This window comes from Mugil cephalus, chromosome 15 (genome assembly GCF_022458985.1).
Source record: "Mugil cephalus isolate CIBA_MC_2020 chromosome 15, CIBA_Mcephalus_1.1, whole genome shotgun sequence".
NCBI lineage: Eukaryota > Metazoa > Chordata > Actinopteri > Mugiliformes > Mugilidae > Mugil > Mugil cephalus.
The window spans coordinates 12106829-12128882 of record NC_061784.1 but is presented as its reverse complement, the minus strand read 5'-3'; the positions used below and the strand labels follow the sequence as shown (position 1 = coordinate 12128882).

At 41.8% G+C, this 22054-nt stretch overlaps 2 protein-coding genes across 6 annotated transcripts; both read right to left on the bottom strand.

The window, feature by feature from the left end:
* Positions 1-1198: 1198 nt before the first annotated feature.
* aldocb (aldolase C, fructose-bisphosphate, b) lies at positions 1199-10945 on the bottom strand. Of its 2 annotated transcripts, none has more exons than XM_047606523.1 (9): positions 10781-10945; positions 5204-5320; positions 4348-4559; positions 4006-4060; positions 3759-3919; positions 3589-3672; positions 3322-3496; positions 2429-2628; positions 1199-2327 (listed from the first exon to the last, which is right to left on the bottom strand). In XM_047606523.1, exons 2-9 carry the CDS (start codon positions 5313-5315, stop codon positions 2235-2237), a joined length of 1092 nt encoding a protein of 363 aa, XP_047462479.1. In that variant the 5' UTR covers positions 5316-5320; positions 10781-10945; the 3' UTR covers positions 1199-2234. The 2 variants fall into 2 exon arrangements, with proteins under 2 accessions (XP_047462479.1, XP_047462481.1); XM_047606525.1 differs by lacking the exon at positions 10781-10945 and adding an exon at positions 5429-5566.
* Positions 10946-12111: 1166 nt separating this feature from the next.
* Positions 12112-21055, bottom strand: rskrb (ribosomal protein S6 kinase related b). 4 transcript variants are annotated; one of them, XR_007114287.1, is made up of 15 exons: positions 20698-21055; positions 18812-19102; positions 18635-18718; positions 18283-18351; positions 17058-17127; positions 16100-16207; positions 15344-15384; positions 14972-14999; positions 14632-14721; positions 14346-14434; positions 14033-14143; positions 13818-13931; positions 13313-13523; positions 12876-12950; positions 12112-12756 (listed from the first exon to the last, which is right to left on the bottom strand). XR_007114287.1 is itself a non-coding variant. In XM_047606522.1 (14 exons), exons 1-14 carry the CDS (start codon positions 20725-20727, stop codon positions 12940-12942), a joined length of 1347 nt encoding a protein of 448 aa, XP_047462478.1. In that variant the 5' UTR covers positions 20728-21055; the 3' UTR covers positions 12112-12939. The 4 variants fall into 4 exon arrangements, 2 of the variants coding, with proteins under 2 accessions (XP_047462478.1, XP_047462477.1); XR_007114286.1 differs by having other exon boundaries at positions 12876-13523; positions 20698-21053; XM_047606522.1 differs by having other exon boundaries at positions 12112-12950.
* Between the last annotated feature and the right edge of the window lie 999 nt (positions 21056-22054).

Below are 22054 nucleotides of genomic sequence, written 5' to 3'. Positions count from 1 at the left end.
AAAATACATCAATTTGCATCATTCTTGCATAATAGATATTGTACTCACAAAAATAGCAAAATATAACAAATAAAAATCCACAAAAAAACTCCCACCTCACGTACAGGCTACTGTTTGTGCAGTAAATAAATTACAAATTATAAAATGCAGTCCAGCACAGCAGCACTGAAACAAAAATAGGTCTCCATCAGAGTAGAAAGTTAAATTTCTCATAATGAGAAAAACATAGGTGTTACTGTGCACACTTAAACTTCTGTAGCAGTGATTACAGTTAATCACAATTTACAGCTCAGGTTCTCCAGTGCAACCTCAATCTGATCTGTTTACGCCCAGCAATTTCTCTGGAGCAGCCAGGAGCTAAGGGCATTGGTCAAGGACACAACAGTAGCGGTAATGAGAGAGGACACAATGTCTTTTTGACTTTTTCTGTTTTTTTTATCCTTTGCTTACATTTTCCCAGCCAGTCCCGCGGTCAAACAGATGACGCCCCAACCTTTAGGTCACCTCTGCAATATCTTGGTTACTTGTTACTGATTGAGGCTGTGTATAAATCTGATTGATAGGATCCATAATTTGTTACATTTTGATTGCATTTAACAAACGGACACAATCCAGAGGACCTTGGAGTAGGTGCTAGTGTGGAAATATAGCTTAAAACTACTTTATGTACACGTCAAACTTGCTATAAACCACCTGAGGACACAGATCCTATACCTTTTGAGGAAGTGTTGTCTGATCTGATGAAGAGCTTCATATTTTGGGGACACTTTGCTACGAGAAGGGACTGGTGCAATTCAGAATATAGACATTTACTATTATTATTCTGGCATTTCACATCCTTAAAATAATGTAGTGACCTAAAACCTAAAACAACCTAACTGACCTAAAACAGAAGATGTTTACTAGCATTAATTGTCATGCATTGTTAAAGTCTGAAATTCCAGGTTATAGAAACCGTCCTGCCTGTAGTCCACATCTACAGTGTCACATAAATATTGAGGATACAAATGTACTTTGAGTGTCAAAATAAAACTATTCATTATACAAAAGATTATTAATAACATAGATTGTCATGTATGTAAAACCTTAATCAGAAAGGCTGTATTATATACTCATGTATGGTGATTGCACGTCTGTGTGCTGTATGGTCATAAATAAAGTTTAATATGACAAGAACATCACACAAAGAGACCTCTGATAGTTTTTTTAAAGTTTATTTTTCTCCACTATTTGACACACCGAGTGCTTCGAGAACAATATTAACATCACAAACGTCACAGAGTCCCAACACAGCAGTGACTGTTTCCCCGCTGCCAACCCCACGTGTTGGTCCGTTTTATGTGTAGGTCGACAGAAACTCAGCTCATTTTTTTTTTTTTTTCGTGGGGTAGGCAGGGTGAATCAGGGGGGTGGGGCGGGGGTGACACACAAGCATCACACAATATTGACACCTTCACACAAATGAACACATTATTTACCGTATGTAATTTAAAGCTAATGTTATACTGAGAACAGACACACACGATGTTTAGTTCATAATAATGGAGATAAGAAGGAATAGAACAGAAAGATTATTAGGAATCATTCGGAGGAGTCCGGGTGTGTAGTGGTTTGTTACACTACAGTGTGTCTACTGACCTCTGCTGGAGCTAAAGCTGTCTGAAAGTACAACGAGAACTCCACAATGTCTACTCAGTTCAACATTATCACTCTGTTGGTCATTTTGCTTTTCGTTTACAGATGTACCGATGCCACTAATAATCAGCTGGTCCCACGGTCGGTGCGGATGTTAGTACAGCGATTTAACATTGTGTTCTGACAGAAGCGAAACACCGACACACACACATGCTGATCTGGCCTGCGAGCGAGCGGTTGGAGATTTGTCATGTGAGGGAGAAAGGAAGAACGCACCTGATGTGGAGACATAAGAAGAGGCATGAAATGAATACTGACTGATTATCTTGAGCTACCGTTAACGTTTCCAATTCAGTCATTAATTGTCTCAAAAACCGTTTTGATTGATCAAATAGTAAATAAAAACCCAAGCCTGTTCCCTTTAGTATCGTGGTTTCACATTGTTTTTAAATACATATATCTAATAATTTTAATATAACTCTGATGACTCTAAAGTACAGCAGACAGCGCAGGCCTGTGACTGATGGAGGAGTGAGGGGGAATAGCAGAGCAGATATAAGACTATGACTAGGCCACAGTTGTGTGTGGTCGTTTCATGTTTAGTAGGCGTGGTTAGCCACGTAGAGGGATTTTCCTGCGGCGCCGGCGGTTCCAGAAGACTCGTACTTGCCGAGGGCAGCCAGACCGTTGGCCTGTAGAGGAAAGAAGAAGAAGAAGAAAGTGTTAACGAAAAGGAGAACGCTACCATTTTGTTTTCTAGAGGTGTCAAATGTCCCTTCTCGTTTTGTCTGACCTGAGCGCGCTTGATGAACTCCTCGGTGGCGGCCTTCTCGTTGTTCAGCTCTCCTTTCCAGGCGGCGAGGGCGGAGGCCTGCAGGGCGCGGCCGTAGGAGAAGGTCAGGGCCCAGGGCCTGGCGAGCTGGCAGTTGTTCATGGCGTTAAGGTTCACGCTGGCCTCTTCTTCGGACTGGCCACCAGACAGGAATGTAACTCCTGATAGAATAAATAAATAAAAAAAATTAATAAATACACAAATTACAAACCAGCAAAACTCTTTATGTTCTGATACTGGAGGATGGGACAAGCATTACATTAGCTTTATAATGTTTTATTTACTGTACACTATATGTAAATTCTACCTTATTCTCATTTTATTTTATCTCTATGTTCTTATATATTTTTCTTATCTTGTGACCACTTGGACAGAATAATTTCAGTAAATGAAGTGATCTTGAATTTATCTTTTTTTATTTTTCAAAATTTAAAGATATTATTTTATTTAACGGGTCTTGATTCCCATAAATTAATTCCGACTGAATGCTTAAACTAATTTAACCTTGAGTGTTAGTCAGTAAACACGTCCTATTTTAAATGAATGAATATTTTCTTGAGTTGTGTGATACACATTTTAAATTGTAAAATCCCATCTACATTATAACATAAGGATATATTACTGATACTACTTTACATAAATAGTAAATTTGTCTTGTGTTTTGTCAGATTATTTGCACTGACTGAAGATGCTGCAAAAGACGTCGGAGCCCTTATGGGGGTAATAAAAATCAACATTATTTCACATTTCAGCCTCAATACAAGAGTGGATTCTGACTTTTGTTGCATTGAATGCAGATAAAAAAAGGATTCAGATAAATTAGGTGTCATTTTTCTGTATGTGCTATATCTGACCGGGGACTGCAGGGGGCACGGTGCGGCGCAGAGCAGTGACGGTAGCCATGGCGATTTCCTCGCTGCTGTACTTGGAGGGGCAGGAGTGTCCGGCTGTGACCATGTTGGGTTTCAGCAGCGTCCCCTCCAGGTACACGTGGTGGTCTGACAGAGCCTTGTACACAGCAGCTAGGACCTAGCAGCACCAAACAGAGACATGTAAGTAAGTCAAAAGAGGCTTATGAACATTGTTACTACCAGGCTGCATATAATTCCTTATTACTTTACCTTCTCAGTCACATACTGGCAGCGCTTCAGGTCATGCTCTCCATCGGGAAGAATCTCAGGCTCCACAATTGGAACGATGCCATTCTACGGGACAGAATACAAATGTAAAACTCTTGTCTCCTTGCACCACATGATGCCCAGTAGAGGAAGCAGTCAGTAAAGAAACCAACCTGCTGGCAGATGCTAGCATATCGTGCCAGCACATTAGCATTCTCCTGGATGGCCAGCTCAGACGGCGTGGTGTCGCTGATCTTCAGCACGGAGCGCCACTTGGCGAAGTCTGCGCCGTCCTTCTTGTACTGGGCGCAGCGCTCAGACAGCCCATCCAGACCTACGCTCCAACACACAACCGTCCGTCAGAAACACAGCAGGGTTTAACATTTGAGAGGTTTTGCGCGTGTTCCTGTTCCTTCTTACCCTGGGTGGTGGTCTCTCCGTTTGTTCCAGCCAGGGGCACAACACCTTTGTCGACCTGTGCAAGGAGAAAAAAACACCATGAAATTTACTGAAGCTGACTTTTCTGAACACGTGACCTGAAAGCTCTTTGGCCCAGTTTGTCAGCTGATGGGCCGGTCTGTCTATATCTAAACATGTTGACAGTGAAGCTGTGGTTTCGTACACAGAGTAAGAGTCTTCCTAGTTTAACCTGTCAAACAAATCATGTTAACACTGCAGCTGTGGGGACATGCAGAGACAAGGATGAGCTTTCTGAACTGAAAAATACTTTGAGGAATGTGAGCTACAGTCAGCCATGCGCACCTTGATGCCAACGACGATGCCGCGGTCTTTGATGAGCTTGGCGAAGGAGGTGCCGTCGTCCGTGCTCTGGTAGAGGGTTTCGTGGAAGAAGATGACCCCTCCGATGCAGCTGTCGATGCGCTGGTCGGCTGTGAAGAGCAGCTGGCGGTAGCGACGCCTGTTCTCCTCTGTGTTCTCAACCCCGATGGGGTTCAAACGTTTCGCCATGCTCCCTGAAGACCACACACACGCAAATATTCGTAAATACACACAAACTCACGGTTCATTATGTCTGCGCAGAACTGAACAGTTGGACATAAATGCTGTGTATGTTTAGTCAGCTGAAGTTTTAATAATATAGTTTTCATTAGTGAACAGGGACATAAAATAGAGTTTAGATAATATTTTAACATCCAGATTTTTATTAAATATCAAGATTATAATCTTTCAGCATTTACCAATAGATAAATGTTTGTTTCTGTGGTAAGGTGTTTCTGCTCATTGTGTAACATTACAAATAACGAGTTTATTCAGCCACTTTAAGTGATAGTAGATGGAGAGAGGATCCTCATCTGTCGCACTTTCAATAACCTATAACATTTCCTTGATAACTATCTACATTCTTATCACTTTCTGTCGTTTGTCTATTGTGTTTCTTCTAAACTGTGACCAACTCTGAGCAGAACGACTCATCGACTGAGTACAATTATTTGTAGTTTAAAACACAAAAGGCCGTGTGTATTTCATATAAATAAAATTTATATATATATATATATATAAAATATACAATCTTAACAGCTTCACTTGATTTGTGATGTTAGTGGCGTAACACTGATGTCTGCCTTCAGGGTTGAGGAAGTCAAGCCGACACACATACCGGTGGACTCATCGGCAGCGAGGATGCCTTTCCCTGGAGCGACTATCCTGAGAGCGATGTCCTGCAGCTCCTTCTTCTGCTCAGGAGTCAGTGCGGGATACTGGTGAGTCATGGCGGCTGAAAGAAACGGAGAGAAAGAGGAATTCCTTCAGTGTGTGTCGAATTTGGACGGCTGCCCAGAACAGGCCTCAATTAATAACCCTCCATTTTTTACCGCGCGGCTACCTCGTTATAACCACAGAGCTCTTCTCACAGAGGGCAGAAGGATGGATGAAAAATGATGGGAAAAAAAAACTCCAACAAGATGGCACCAAGCTTCACGCTATCCAAGGAAGCAGCGTGTGCGCGACATGTGATAAAACCAGAAACTGTGAGCAAGGCGACTCAACTTCCTGCTTCCTGAAATGAGTAGCTGTGTGCGGCAGTTTGTGGGTTTGTCATCTACAACCAGAGGACGCTTCCTCATTGACGTTCACTCCGCTTGGGGTTTGTGTATGACTGTGTAAACCCGGGAGGAAAAGCCCTGTCTGGCCTGAGTCATTTGAAAACCTTTTCGGTGGCAGCAGCCGTGCAGTCAGGACGTGCGGACATGCACACACAGGCTTCGAACCAGATTATTTCGTTCCCTGTTCTCTTCCTCACTCTGCCGTAAATAAGCAGTTACATAACGCCTCCCCTCCCCATCCGAGGCACAGAAGACAGAGAGGGGGCGTTACATAACTCTCCTATAGACTCCGCTGCCAGTCCTCATTATAGCTGCAACAGTGGATGCAGCACGGCTCGTTTCCCTCTCCTCAGCAACGCTCTCCTGTTCTCCTCTAATGCCATTAAATGTTTCTTTGGGAATCACACGTTCACTTTTATTTTCCAGGCCTCGATTGATTCGTGACTTGTTTTCACGATTTAATCGCCCAAATCCAGCGGCTTAGTGCTCCTGCTTCTTATATCTAATCGATAGATGCAACACGACCACGTGTGGGATTTTTGCAAATGTCCACTCTCGCACATCTATAAAACACGTCGCTCCCACTAATGCAGAGTGTGCCAGGGAACAGGACGTGACTTGTCTCTGCAGCGCCGCTCCCTGCACACGACGACACTGATTATGGGTCTGTTAACAGCAGCACAAGAACAATGGTGCGTGCCCCGATGATGGATCTGCTATAGACCAGGATCAGCTGGCTGAGTGGTAGGTGTGAGGTTAGCCTACGGGGCTAGCTCAAGGCGGCCGCATGGAGGTGAAAGTTGGCACTAAACAGAAAAACGGAGCTTGAATGACAAAGAGAACACCAATAGAGAAAATATTGATAGAAAGCTCGAGCCCAGCTCAACAATAAACCACTGAAGTCCTCGGGGACGGGGCTGACCTGCTGCGGTAGGACACTGCCTCACATTCCTTGTATCCTCTGTTAATCCTCGGCTTAAAGCTATTCGCTAACAATCTCTAGAGCGCACGCAGGCCTCTGAATGAAAACAGTGGGCAGCGACCATAAACACAAACATCAAGCACGGCCCGCTGCTGACACACAGGTTCTTCATGCAGGTAACTTTAAAGAAGCCAGACCTGTGGGATATAACGTGCCCCTCGAGTTTAGTCAGGAGTATAAACTACGTATAAGCTTCTCCAGTGAATAAAAGGAAGTATTTACTCTTGACTGAGGCCAACCCAAGGGCACAGCCATGCTCCACTGTTTGCCAGGTGAAAATCATGCTCAGCAAATGCCTGCTATCTTTTGTTGAAGCACTAGTGTGCTTCAACAATGCTCTTTCACAGACTTTTGTTTCCGAACTGTTTCCTGGTGAGAAAATATTGCAAAATAACGTGCTGTGTGAAATCTCTTGATTTTACGCAATGATTAGTTCACAGCACAATGGGAAGTTACCGACACAAAATGGAGCTCACGAAAACACAATGAGGCGAGGAAAGGTTTTAGATTACATGTGTTTATATTACCTGACAGAAAGAGGGTCATGGAGGAAAATGTGCCTCTGACACACGACCAGGATAGGTTTTGTGGTAACTCGTGACTTAAAGTTCACACTGATTCTATTATGAACAAAAATCCATAATATCCATAAAAAGTGAACCATCAACTGCACCATAATTAAAAAACAATGGGTGCTTTTTTGAATCACCATTTTGTACCAATATTCAGTAATCAAAGACAAAGTCAAATCCTCCACAGCAGATTTGACCTTGTCCCAGTAGTAGCAGACGCCCTGCAGCGAAGGCCTGCTTGTTGCATATGACGCCATGTTGGTCTTAACATCTGTTTTCACAACAGTCGTTGCTGGAGAGACCCGTCTAATGGACGATATCTAGCTTTTCTCATGTATACCAGGGCTTGGTATCTTTGGTCTATCTGTGCACGTAATCCACCCCTGGCAACGTATTTCAGTTGTTTTCCTGGATTTATTTCCTTATTTTCCAAATCTACACAAGTCAGAGTGGCAACTTCCTCAAATAAACTGCACTCTGTGGTCGACTGTCAGATGACAGTGTATTCAGTCTGGCCTACTACTGGACATCCCTTACATGTTGGTATTAATGATTCTAAAAACTTTAGTGTTTAATATTGCCAGTGCAACTAACATGAATGTGAATATCAGACCTAGTGACTATAGAAGCTCATCCACCACGTTTTGGTTACACTGACATTAGTATTTTCTATTTAAGTGTCTGCTCCTTCTATGTTTCCAGGAAATGCTCTCCAGCCACAGGGGAATATAAGGGGGATAAAACAACAAAATGAAGCTTTAGGTTGTTCCACAAGATCAACAGTTATCTTGTGCTGCAGGCCTCAGCACAACAGATGTGACAAACTAAAAAAAGACCCGCTATTACACTGAGCTTAATGTGATGAACCCTAATATAATGAAGATCCAAGTAAGTGAACAAACAGGACTGTTCATTACTCCCTTCATTAACCAGCTGAAATAAAATGCTTCATCCAAGCAGTTTCCTTTAGGCCCATTTTCTTCTATTCTGCTTAGTAAATATTAATTATACATCTCATGAAATATATAATATTAAATATAATACATCCTATAATCCATCCTATAATAACTGTAGCAGATTGATATGTTATTTGTTGATTAGTTGACCTCTGCCACAGTCAGCATGACCTGTAAATTAATTATTAATCACTGCTGTGTAACATTAGTAGTAGGTGAAATACAAAAAGCAACCTTCAAAGGACCCAACATGGAGTCACAATAAAACTGTAGTTCCTCAAACGTCCACTTGAGGCTTTGAGTCTGACTTCCATGTTAAAATGTCCAACTTTACAATGGAAATAAACAAATTACAACCTGGTACAAAAAAAGTTTAGGTCTTTACAGCTATTTTATATTTTTATTTTATGTAAGTCATTAGTTTTGATTCCATTGGGGCTCAAAGTTTTGCATGATCCTGACAGATGTCTGCATCGTCCACCTGTCTCAGCTCCACTCATGCTCAACCTCTTTGGGTATTTTTGGTTTAGCTGGGAGCTACGTGGAGTCAGGCACTGAAGGAGGGCGACGGCCGGTGTCGCCACACTTATTGAATACACTGTCTAGGGATTAATTTATGAGGCCTTCACTGCATCGTCTAACTAATAGTAATTCTTTAGCGCCTTCATACTAACAGGCATTATAATGTCTAGGTTGCTCACTGATATTCACTATTTTGTATTTTTTTCCGCCATTAGTAATAATAATAATAATAATGCATTGGTTTTATATTGAATGCATCTGACAGAGACGATTACGAGGTCATCTCAATATTCTCTCCATCACGTCTGTCTGTGATTTTTCACTCCAGCCTGTTGCTCGAAGTCTGGCCCCAACAAGAAACAAACAACATTTCTGCACTGCGACATCAGGACGCAACAGCCGTTGCGTCATGGAGATACCACTTCAAACTTGAGACGACGCGCAAGTCTTATCACCTTATCTTAAATGATACTGTACAGTTAAATATCACACATATATACAGTTCGGTATCTACCTCTACAGCAGCTGCAGCCGTTCTCTTTCTGAAGCGTTGCTGCAAGCACTGAACTAGTGTATTTGAAGCTTACATACTAGTCTCTGGCAGGTGGGGGTAAACTCAGGCAGGTGGTTTACATTATAGTAACAATAAGCATGTTGGGAGAAGATGGGAGCGTTCGAAGAGAAGATAGGATACATTTCTGCTGCCGTATCATTATCACCAACGGGAGATTGAGCAGCCGGCTCATTTTATGCGCATTTGCAAGCTGCGTGTGAACTTAAAGGAGGTGAAATGGCTCTTGCGGGGGGCAGCGCTAGTCAAAAGTTGTTACCAGACGGGCTGCAGGCCTTGCCACTGGTGCACGTCCCTGTATTTGGGCCGCACGTATCTTCGGGCTTTGATCCAGCAGTGCTCGCAGGAGCACTGTTACCCATGCAGTGGGTGACGAACCAGGAGCCTTTAGCAGACGAGAGTGTGCGTGCGTTGCACTTCAAAGAGAGGTTGACATTAATGAAAATGTGCATGTTACACCACGGCCACATTTCCATCAGAAACACAGGTTAAGGATCATCTCCATCCCTACAGCCTGCTGAAGCAAGAAACGTATTACAAATTAATATTAACTAAATTATAACTAATGAAGGGTTTTTATTTGGTTTGTTGCTCGACAGGCAATAAGAGAAGAAGCAGTTTTTTTAGTAGACGCCATTTTCGCCTCCGTCTCCATCTGTGCTGGCCAGTTTTCATTAGGGACTCTCTAATTTAACCCATTCATTCTGGTCTCAAAGTGGCCATTCTCAAAACCCAACCTGCCATGTTGAAACTGCGTAATGATTTTAAATTTTAGTCTGCTCTACAATTCGAATCAAATAAAAAAGATATCAAATTTTTAGCAGATTAACAGACAGATGAAACAAAATGAATCAGCGGCTGATTAGTGATAGAGAGACCAGCAAGTCTAGCTTCAGAATGAGCAGTAAACTGAGCTAAAATGTGAGTCACATTCTGTGCAGTGGTTACAAAATGACTGTACAAGTGAGGCTCTTTTTTCCCTGCACACACACATTACACCGTGCCCTCATCCCGCCCCGCCTCCACTCACGCCAGAGGTCTACGTGCCTCGGCTCAGATACACCCTGACAGGAAACGACATCACCACCTTCTCCCATCACGCTGCACCCGCTGCCACGCGCATTTATAACGAATAAATGTACACCGAGAAAACACGTAAAAAACAGGTGCGTCGATGTAAACTTTAAAGCTGACGCAACAGGCTCTGCTCGTCCTCCACTCCCATCCTTGAAGGTCACCATGCTGCGCCCTTCCTGTTCCCACGATGGGCTGAAGAGACGTTTTTAATAAAACAAGGAAGAGTTTAATGGTTTTCTGTGAATGAATGGTAATGTAAGAGGCACACCTACTGGCGGCGGCTTTTATTTTTGGACTAACTAGCTAGTGAGACAAAGTTAGCTTAAGGGTTTGTACACCAGCATCACATCTACGCCATCACTTCTATGATATCCGTCATTATTTGTGTGACCAGCAACGCATGAAGAGTGTTGTGAGGGTGTGATATGGATCAGCTGAGAGGTGTTTCTTACCTGCTGGAGGATGTCTGAGCGGACAGAGCTGAGCTGGAGTGCTGCTGCGTGCGGTGCGGAGGATGCGGGGCGGTCTCCTGTTTCTGTGCTGCAGCGCAACGTGACCCTTTAGAAAAGCCTCGACAAGGGGGCGGAGCCAGAGTCTGGGGTGGGGCCAGCACCCACCGCGTCATGTGACGCTCCGTGGGTAACGCGCATGCGCGGTGTAGCATGTAGAATTCCGAGCAGCAACGCAGGATGATTCTGCATCTTTTCCACTCCCATAGGCAACATGTGTTTTTAAAGTTATTCTGATAATGGAAAGGTCAGTGAATCAGTTTGTGGATTATATGATTTGGAAAATGCTTGACTTCGATTTATTAGTGTGAAGATTTATTTTTACTAAAAACTACACTTCCTGTTTCTCAAATATATTTGATTATATAAAACTTAATTAACCAATTACATGAAACATGACTACTATACATATACTATTGCAAAATCCTTGCATAAGGTACTGCATTGAGTATATACTGAGATCTTTTATAAAAGAGTAAGGGCGGCATGACCACAATATACTGCATCTTTTCCACTCCCATAGGCGACATTTGTTTTTAGAGTTATTCTAGTAATGGCAAGGTCTATGAGAGCTATGTCACAAGGATGTGTTGCAAAATTTGAATCAGTTTGTGGATGATATGATTTGGAAAATGCTTGACTTCGATTTATTAATGTGAATGAGATTTATTTTTACTAAAAACTACATTACAAAAACTACACTTCCCATTTCTCAAATATATTTCAAATGATATTAAATTAAACTTAATTAACCAAATATGTGAACTATGACTACTAGACATATATTATAGCATACTCACAAGGTACTGCACTGAGTACTGAGATCTTTTATATAAGAGTAAGCGTGGCATGACCACAATATACTGTGAAAATGCTCAAGAAAAATATTGCTTTTATAAACATGTTCACATTCACCTGAGAAGATAAATATACAGTTAAACAATGGGTGGTATGATGTGTGTAGAAACTACTACTACTGTAGCACAGTAAATGTAGTGAATTCAAAATTAAAATAAGTCCCAATATATCTTGAATTTCACTCTCTCAAATACCTCAAGTACAAACACAAACACTTAGGCAACAGTGCCCAGCTGTGATTTCTTAATCCACTGTAGGCATGGCATGTTTCTCAAAAGACATTGTCACATAGCAAATAGGGAAGGTGAAGCAATGGTGGTTTTTGGTTCGCTGGCTGATAAAAAAAAGGATTCTATTTAAGCACTCTGTCGCTCTTTCATCGAGCCACCGTGCAGAGACAAAAGAGGCCAGCAGAAGCACGTAGAGTAAGAGTTTAATATTCTGTCTGTGCTACAAGGTAATTACAAAAATACGACATAACAGAAAACCTGGAATAGCATCCAAAATATGCATATAAACTTTATACAGGGGAATGTATGTACATAAGCATTTTTTCATCTTGACATGAAGCAAGCTCAGGATCACACATGTGAGGCATTCTGGGTATAAACATCAGGGTATATTTTACAAAATAATAAATAAGTACTGGCATGGTTTACAACAGCCTCGGAGGATAGAAAAAGCCCTGTATCTGTTAAAATGTCAACTGAAGGTAAACAATGCTGCTTCTGAGCCTCAGCTCAGATCTGCACAGTCGGGCGCCATCTTGGAGTCAAAACCAAGGCTGAAAGGGAAAACCAGCGAGTGCTCCCCTGAGTCACAGATTATAAATGTGAAATGAGACACTGAAGGCCGGCACATCTGAAACTTAATTTGTGACGCCCGCTTGAGTTTAACGTGACAGAGATGGTTCTGCTGCCACAGAATTTAGGCAGCCGAGGTCATGCTTGCAAAAAAAGGTCATATAGCTTGAACAAGAGCACAAAGTAGATTTTAAAGTTAAGATAACACTGAGGCAATAAGGAGTTTCTTCCATCTACTTCTGTCAAAATGGCTTCATTCTGTAACACAGACATTTTGTTGAAGGGTTTGGTTAGATCTCTACTTAGATACAAACAAGTTGTAAAATTAAAAAAAAAAAAAAAAAAAGGATAAATAAAGTGTACTGTGATCAACTCACACAACTTTTCCACTTGGGGTTAATTTGTTCGTACATTGTGCATTAACAGGGCAGTCGTGACTCGTTACCGGAACACTGGAAGTAAAGGGACAAAAGCACAATCTTTCTTGCACAATGTTGAGCAAATGAGGTGCTCAACACAATACAAAGGTGCTCAGTGGAGAAAGGCAAACAAGTAAAGGAGAAAAATGTTATTAGAACATCACAAAAAAATATAAAAGTCACTAATGCATGTGGGGGAAATGATGCTTTTAATGATTCCTTTCTAAATTTATATCTATCCAAATAACTCAGCTCAATAAGACATTTTACAAGGCGAGGCACGCCTGCATGTAAAAATTGTGCAGAAGTGCGTGCACGTAGGCTTTTAACTTCAGTGTGTCAGTAACCACAATGTAAACTCAAAGTCCGTCACACGAACACCTCTCTGCGAGCACCTTTTTCCTGAGGAGGCTGCAGTGGGAGCGTCGGGCCGGGCAGCGGTGCAGCCGCGTGAGTTTGTACTTCATGATCCAGCTGCGTGTCTGGTGTGGGAGGAGGGCTGAGAAGGGAGTCGTAGTCGAAGCCTTTGAGCGGCTGAAGAGACAAGGTGAGGCCTCGTCGAGCTTTGGCCGCTCGGTCTGGTCTCTCTCTCAGCTGCAGGATCACCTAAAAGGTGAAAATGAGAGACAGTTGCCTTCAGGCTATAACAAATCAACTCTTTGCAACGTCTGTAAAAAAAGATTGAGGTCACATGTATGTCGTTGACCCACCCAGCCCTCATTATAGCCACCTTACTGATTACATGTGACCTCAATGATTCCTCAAGACCCAACGAGAGGTTAGTTGTGTGGGACTAACACCAGTAAGTTACAACTAAAGAAGCCTAATAAATGAGAGGTCGAATGTCTTCAAGAAAGTGAACATCCTCATAGACATCACATCCAGGGGTTCACTAGTTACCTCCACAGGCTGACGTTGCAGCAGGGTGAGGTCGAACGTTGTTCCATGGAAGAAGGTTTGTCGTTTGAAGCGATCAAGGGTCTTCAGGCGGCGGCATGGAGTCTTGCACAAAAGCTAGACGGAGAAACATTAAATTAGCAATACTATAAATACTCATACACGTTGGCACAGCAATCTGATTAGTTTGGATTAGTTTAGATTATTTGTGGACAAACCTCGGTTATTAGCAAGGACAGTGGGGGGCTGAAGCTGAGGGGCATTTCGTAAGGGAAACTCCTCACTTTTCTCAGCATACTGCAATGGTCTGGTTCTGGAGGCAGGGGGAACTGAAGACAGACGAAGGTACATAAAAATAAATAATTCAGAGTTTTGTGTTTTAGAAATTTGACATATTTTCCTATTTTATATGGGAAAATAGCAACATTTTCTTCTTGCAGTCAAAGTCAAGCTCAGCTATGTCACTGAAATGGTAGTTGTGGGTAATATCCACATATCTAGCAGTGTACTGGCAACACTGCAAGAGCTCACCTTCCCAGTAACCAATGAGAAAAGCAGAATTCCCAGCGACCACCAATCAGCTGCGTGGTTGTAGGGTCCGCCACTCAGCACCTCTGGGGCTGCAGAGCAGACAGAGCAAACTCAACACGCGATGTACTATAGACAAAGCTACATTTTAATACATTTTAACATTCATAAGTTCACTTTGTATTATTATTCAATTAAAAATACCCAAATGTTAGTGTATTGATACCCCAAATCTGCAGCTGTGATGAGTTTAACTACAGAGGTGGGTATGGAGGGATGCTTTTCTCACCCATATATTGGATGGTTCCACAAATTGTAAAGGCTCTTCCTCCTCTCTCCAGGCGACGGGACAAACCAAAGTCAGCTAAACGGAGGTGTCCTAGAAGAGACAATTTTTCTGTGAATTGCATTTGTGACGCATGTCTTTAGAATCACGTGCTTTATAAACAGATGTAAGATGTTGCCATGTGGAATATTCCAATTATGATGTCGTGCTAAAGGATGTACTGTTTACATGAGTGAGCATTTGACTGACAGATGTGCACAGTCAGGATGTTGTCTGGAAGCTTCTGTACCTCTCCTCCATACCAGAGCTATGCTGCTCTCTGCTGGGGACAGTTTTTACTCACCGTTGTCTGTCAGCAGGATATTTTCCATCTACAAAAGAAAAAAAAAGTGAATGAGGTTCCACTATTGTTCAGCCTTTCACAGCATACTTAAAAAAAAAAAATCTGATATTTGAAAGTAGTTTGGAGGCAAATAAAGGAAATACGATCAGGATAAATGTTAGGGTGGTATCATGTTGTATCGATCCTATTAAGCATGCTGTGTCTATCCTTTTAATATGCTATTTTGTAAACCTTTGTGCAATTTGTGCTATTCTGTGCAAAATGTATTAGATTTTTAATCATATATTTGGTTTTGTGTCTGTGTGTAATACCATCTATAATCTAAATAGATCATTCTACATATGTCAGAATGTGTGCAGATCACTTTCTTACCTTCAAATCTCTGTGGATCACCCCAAAGTCATGCAAAAATCCTGTAGGAACAAAAAAAAACATGAGAATGAACGAGTTTCAACACTTAGTCTCCCTGCTGGCACACTGAAAACCCCTGACACTGCTTCACTGTTGCTGAGGGAGATCTTGTTTTAATTAGACCTGCTTTCACAATTACTTACAATTAAATAACTATGGAAGCATTCACTTTGATTTAATCAAGATAGGAGGAGTATATGATATGGATGTAGGTTGTCATTTATTAACGTAATTGTCGGAGCTATTTGTTACTTTTGTAATTTAGTTATTTATTTGTTTTGGGGGGTTTAGTTTGAGGAATATACTTTTCAATTTGTTTATGATATTAAGTATTGTTTGAGTTATTTTGGGTATTGAACCATGCTTTTATTTTGGAGGTACTGGGTAGCTGGAGCGCACTGGGTGAGTTTACATATAAGGGAAGGCAGACACAGGTGAGCCAGGCGCCTGGGAGGGCAGATGGTTCTTTACCAGGGCAAGAGAGGTGGCAAAGGGCCATTGTTCTTTGTTTGTTTGTTTGCCAATGGAGAACAAAACAAAGAAACTTCATTTTTTGCCTGGACAGTGGACTCTGTTTATCCTGCGTAAATTCGCTCCCTAGATGTCTCAGTGGCTGTTTCATTTGATTTAGTTTTCATTATAGTTTTTATATTTTTGAGTTTTTTTGATTATTGACACAGAAGACAAATAGCCATTACAGTAGTGTAGCATACGTACCGAGCGCACAACCCAACTCTGCTGCAAATACTCGAACTGTGTCCTCTGTGAAGTAACCAATCATCTGCCAGTATGTGTACAGGTCCCCTGTGCTGCAGTAGTCACACACTGTGGGGGTAGAAACGGCATTAAAACATGTCTCTGTGAAGCAATTAGAGATGTGAGGGGTAGTGGAGGTTAGCGGGAGGTGGAAAACACACTGGTGAAAACAGCTTAGGAAAGAGAAGTGCTGTCAGGAAGTGCACGTGGTTTTGAATAATAGAGGTATTATGAATCAGGAATCTTTAATAGGAAATAATATTATTGGATCACTGTTATATGAAGCAACATAGGAAGACAAAATGTTCAGCAGCACTGATGAAAGTTTAGCCCTGCGGAGAGCTTGAAAAGATCAGATTAAAGAGCCGCAACTCAGCAATGACTTTCAGCTTTATATAGTTATCATTTTTTCATCCTCTTCATTTATGGCTTTAGAGATGTGATTCAGAAGATGAATCACGGTCTAATCGAGCAGTGACAGCCTCTCTTTTGAATGTGACATGCATTGTTGAGCTGAAGCAGCGTTTCAACATCTGGTCTCCTGGCTAACACGCTCTCTTTTCACAGGGGGATGGGGACGCAAACAAAGTGGGTCACACTTTCTGACTCAGTAGCTAATTTGGAAAAAAGGGTAAATGCTCTGGAGGAGAGAGAAAGAGGGCAAAGCGGATACACGATGCAGAGGGAGTGGCAGATTCGGGTTGCGGGGATGTAGGAGTTTGGCAGAGTCTGTGTCTCATGATGGTGTACAAACACAAACACCTAGAATTAAAAGACTTAATACCAAGCTCTTCGCCTATTGGGATTGTGGATAGATCCTGGATAATGCTAGCAGTGCTAGCAAGGTGACATAAAGTGGAGTGCAGGGGTTTTTTGGACAGTGGATCTGGGTTGGGTCACTAATGTCTGACTGACTCACTAATGTAGAGGTGGCGCTGTGTCTGCCAGCAGTCCTGGAGGTCATGGACAAATGGGTGGCGAACCTGACGCTGTGGGCAAAGGTCAAAGGTCAACCTGAAAAATCTCCATGTCTAACCGCTGGTCAAAGAGAGAGCCGTTTCCTCTTTTCCCCCCTTAGTACAGTCAGATTTCTGGGAGCTGAATACACATCAATAAAATCTTGGCTAAACCCAAAATTAAAAATTAAACTGTTTTATGTTAGACATGATATATGCATTATCTCTGAGTGAAGGCAAGCAAAAATAAGAGGTTGATGCCCTCCCTCCTTAGAGTGGTTCTAATGCATCTGCCAGAATACACAGCACTAACATTTAAACAGTTAATAAATTAGAGATGTATAATCAGTCATCATCTGCATATAGAGATATTCTACAATATTTTTCATTTTATACCTGAACCTCAAAAACACAATTTTTAAAATAAAAAAATAATAGCATCAGCATGCAATGTACATAATAGTATACACTAAATTAAAAAAAAATTAACATCAGGAGAAGGGGTGGGATTTAATAAACTTTGGCTTCTTCACACTACTTTTGAACATATAAATGTGTTTTGCTTTATTGTTGTTTTACTGTACATTGAATGTTCTTTAATTCTGCATTCAAATAAACACTCATTCATTCATCCAGTCAGTAACAACTCCACAGCTGGGATACTAAGATGAACAACCTTGGTCAGAGACACATGGGAAAACTTTGAAATACAGTTAAGTGTCAGATGTAAAAACTTTTAGCATTTTTCCTTCTGCTAAATTGCCACTGCAAATATGAGAGAAAACAACAGCCTTATATTAATGATTTAGTGACGGCGATGTTAATGAGGTGCCTATATTTAGTCATAGTTGTAACAGAAGCCTCTAGAACGTGCAGTGGTGGTGGTTGCATTGTAACAGTATAGGTCTCTCCACGGTACACAGACTTCAAGGGTGGAAAGAGTTAAATATTTCAGACAGAACTTGTGATGCTATCTACTAAGAAAACATATATCACATATTGATGGTGAGGCTTTTCTTTACAGTAAATAAAGTTATTATTGCATAAAAAGGTCCTCGGGAAGCTCAAGAATGAAGATTTATTTGGATGCAGTATTCATGATTCCTCAAGCACATATTGACGTCTAATATTTGTTTTCAAACCTTCTCAAACCTGCAAACTCACAATGATTTTCAAGGCAGAACCTACCTGCACAATAACTTCTTCCTTTGACTGCTCCAAGACACCGAGTCTTAGAATCTCTGATTTAGGTATTACCTGTTGGCAGACCACAAAGAACGGTAATGGTTTGCTACAGTTGCACTGTTGTATATGTTGTAAGTGCATATGATGTTTGTTAGATTTAGTCCTGATTTGAGGTTGTGTTCAAGAACAGAAAAACATTTAGTATTTCTTGTACTTTTAAAACAGACAATCTGACTTTCAGATTATGTGTACTTGCACAAACTAACTTAATGAATTAATAAACTGGCCATTCTTTCATGGTTTCTTACAATCCAATAAACACATTTAACATATGAGATTCAGACAGAAGTCTCACTTTGACAGCATATGTTTTCTGTTTGGCCCTGTCCTTCACTTTCAGAATGGGCCCAAATGAACCTTTGGCGATGTAACCCAGCACCTGTTGAACAAAGAGACATACAGACCAAAAAGACAGAGAGAACATTAGAGGCAGAAAAAAAACACATTGGAATATGTTGGAAATGAGGCCTACCTGAAAGTGTTCATGCCCAGGCACAGTTCTGTGAGGGAATTCAGGCAGGAACATGGAAATAAACCCTGGCAGGCTCCACTCAGCTCTCAGCTTGCCTGGGCCGACTCCTGCCAACCTCAGGACGTGCTCTGGGATCTCGGGGGCCTTGCCTTGAAGCATTCGATGCTGGCCCAGGCGCAGGCCGGGTGGGGCCAGGCGACACAGGCCTGCTGGGATAGACAGGCCTATGCTGGAGAGGAAGCCGCGCCATCCAGATGAGAAGTGCTCACTCTCCTGCCCTTCAGAGGGTCTCTGTGTGGGAGACAGGAGGAGGAGGACACACTAAAAATTAGATATGGGAAAAGCTTTGAAGATGCTGCTAATGAAAAATCTGGATCTTTTAAGTCACTTGAAAGGATTGTACCAGCATTTATGTACATTTTAGCAAACTCCTAGTCAACACTGTTTATTCAGGGGATGTTTTATGCAAGAGCAACTTATCAAGGTAGACGTGCAATGCTAAAAGCAATGTTCTACTTCTTGACCCTTTCAGAGTTCATATTCCAAAACTTGTGAGGCAAGGTGTTCCAAGCCACACACAGGACGGCAAGATATGTTTATTTCCCACTACTTAACCAGGGAAAGTTGGCCTTATAAAGCATCGCTTTATATGGACACACTGGGGAGCTGCTAAGTGCATGCACAGATATTTTATTTCCAACTCTGTAGCTCGACATTTGGGCATATGCAGAACATATATGGTAAGATTTGCATGCCCATTGATTGTATTTGTGAAACGATCAATCTCTCACATGCTTTAATGTTTGAAAAATTATCTTGGATTCATGCAACTATTCATGTTCTCATTCGTGATTAAAGAAGAGAAAGAAAAAACATGATGCATATGCTCTCTGCAGTCACTTGGTCACACAACCTCTGCCCCTGGGCCCTGTGCTGCACAACGGAGCCCGTGCTCTGTGGTGCACGATGTGTGCAATCAACCATGCAGGATGTTATTATCATCTGTGCCACATTAGAGGACACATCTATAGCCACTCAGTTGAAATCACTGTCATCAGTGAGACATTCATTTGACAACAGATCAGAAAACAGACAGAGTCCGTGCGTAATTTTGTTTAAGATGTTTAACTGCCAATACATTGAAGATGTTTTCAAAGGAATTTTTTTGATAAGAAGCTTCTGCAATGACACGTTTATTTACATTCAGTGTTGCATTCATTTCTCATCAAGAACTTGTATTGATGATGGGGGAGTCTGACCACTGTGCAGAGCCTTCACCAGCTCATCCCAAACATTCTCAATGGAGCTAAGGTCTGGACTCTGCGGTGGTAAAAAATTATGTCTCATGCTCCCTGAGACACTTTTTGACAATTTGACGAATCCCATGCAATTGGTGAAGAACAAATCCATTGACGTAATAACCTGGTCAATATTCAGGTAGTCAGCTGACCTCATTCTTTGGACATAATGTTGTTGAACCTAGACCTGAGTAACTGCCCACTATCAGTTTTACCGATTTTAATAATGCGTTCTTAACCCAATTGTAATAGTTTCCACCTGAATCTCCTTAGATGTTTTCTCTAATTGATACAGGCTAATGACTTGACCCTTCTCAAACTGACTAACATCTTCTTCAGCCATTTGCTCAGTTTAACACAGGTAGCGACTTCTTTTTTGGGGCAGGCAGTGTATATAGTGTAGTATTAATAAATCACATGTTTTAGACATTTACCCATTTTATATTTTAGTTTAAGAGACTGCTACACCAACGTTAAACCCTTTGGTTGGCAGTGTGGTCGCTACCTGGACGTCAAATCATCGCCATGGAAACAGGGAACCCCGCACGTGCGTCACACCTTAGCAACCAGGAATTTCATTCCACTCACCTTCCTGCTTTTACTGCCGTCGGCCCCCATCCTTGTGACAGGACATCAGCTCTGTAGCTTCAGGACATCGGTGCTCCTGACGTCTGCTCCTCATCCAGGCGCTCACGTTGCGCCATCGCGGCAGCCTATCCAGTGTCTCTTGCACGACGGGCACACCAATTTAAGGCTCGAATCTGTTATGTGCTTTTATTTGACAACGATCTGCAGGTGATCACGATGTCCGGCGCAAAACGTGACAGATATGGCGACATAGGAAAAAAAAAAAAAAAAAAAAGCAAGTTAATCCCGAGTAGGGGCAACGTCAGCGCAAATCCGCCCACATCTTTGGCACCCAATGAGACGCCAACCTGGTGGAGTTCAGCTCCCTCTGCTGCTCGGTGTAGTCAGAGCTGCAGACCTCAACGCCACAAACACGTGCCAGCTTCTGCTGTGGTGTGCATTGCGTGATTTTCACTATGGAAAACATCGCATGCATAAATGAGCAACGCTGGCTGAAATTCTGCGGCACCTCATCATAAATTCATGCATTCACTTGCACTTAAAATAACATGAGGATGCACAATTGCGCCACAGAAGGATTTATCCGTCCCTTTTCCTGATAATGTAGCACATACTGTGTATTTATCTATCTACGTGTAAGGCCTAATTTATTCTCACTACAGCCCATGTCTAATGTTCACAGAGTCTGCATTCACACTACCTTGTATAGGTCTACTAGGTATACACACTGTATATCATATCATATAATACATTTTATTTTACTGGCGACAGACATGTATACATCGATCAGCCACAACATTAAAATCACTGTCAGGAGAGGTGAATAACATTGACCATCTTGTGGACAGGACACCCTTAGAAGACCCATGTCCATTCTCTGATGAGTCACAACTGATTTGGAGGCACAAGGGAGACCTACACAATATTAAGAAGATTTTTTTTAATGTGTGGCTGATCCGTGCATACAGGCATACTGTTACATCACTTATCTTGCAGTGCATCTTGTGTTGTACAAGTCACAGCTTGTAGCTACTTTGTTAACTGAATTTAGCAACTGCTTTACAAACTATATGCAATGAAGTTTAATCTGATCTGGATGCTTCAACACGTGGAGAACAAAAGGTAAGGTTATGTAACGTATCAGACCTATGGAGCTTCATGAACTACATCTGTTGTTGTGGTCTCATCAACTGATCAGATCCAGCCCAGATCATCAGCTATATCTTGTATTATTATATGCTATGTGCTTCCTTCAGCTCAATATATGTATCTACGACAGAAGTTTATGTTCCTGCTCTTCTTTTCTCTCCATCTTCTGTTTCTACCACGGTGGCCTTCAGCAGATGGGTCCCTCCAT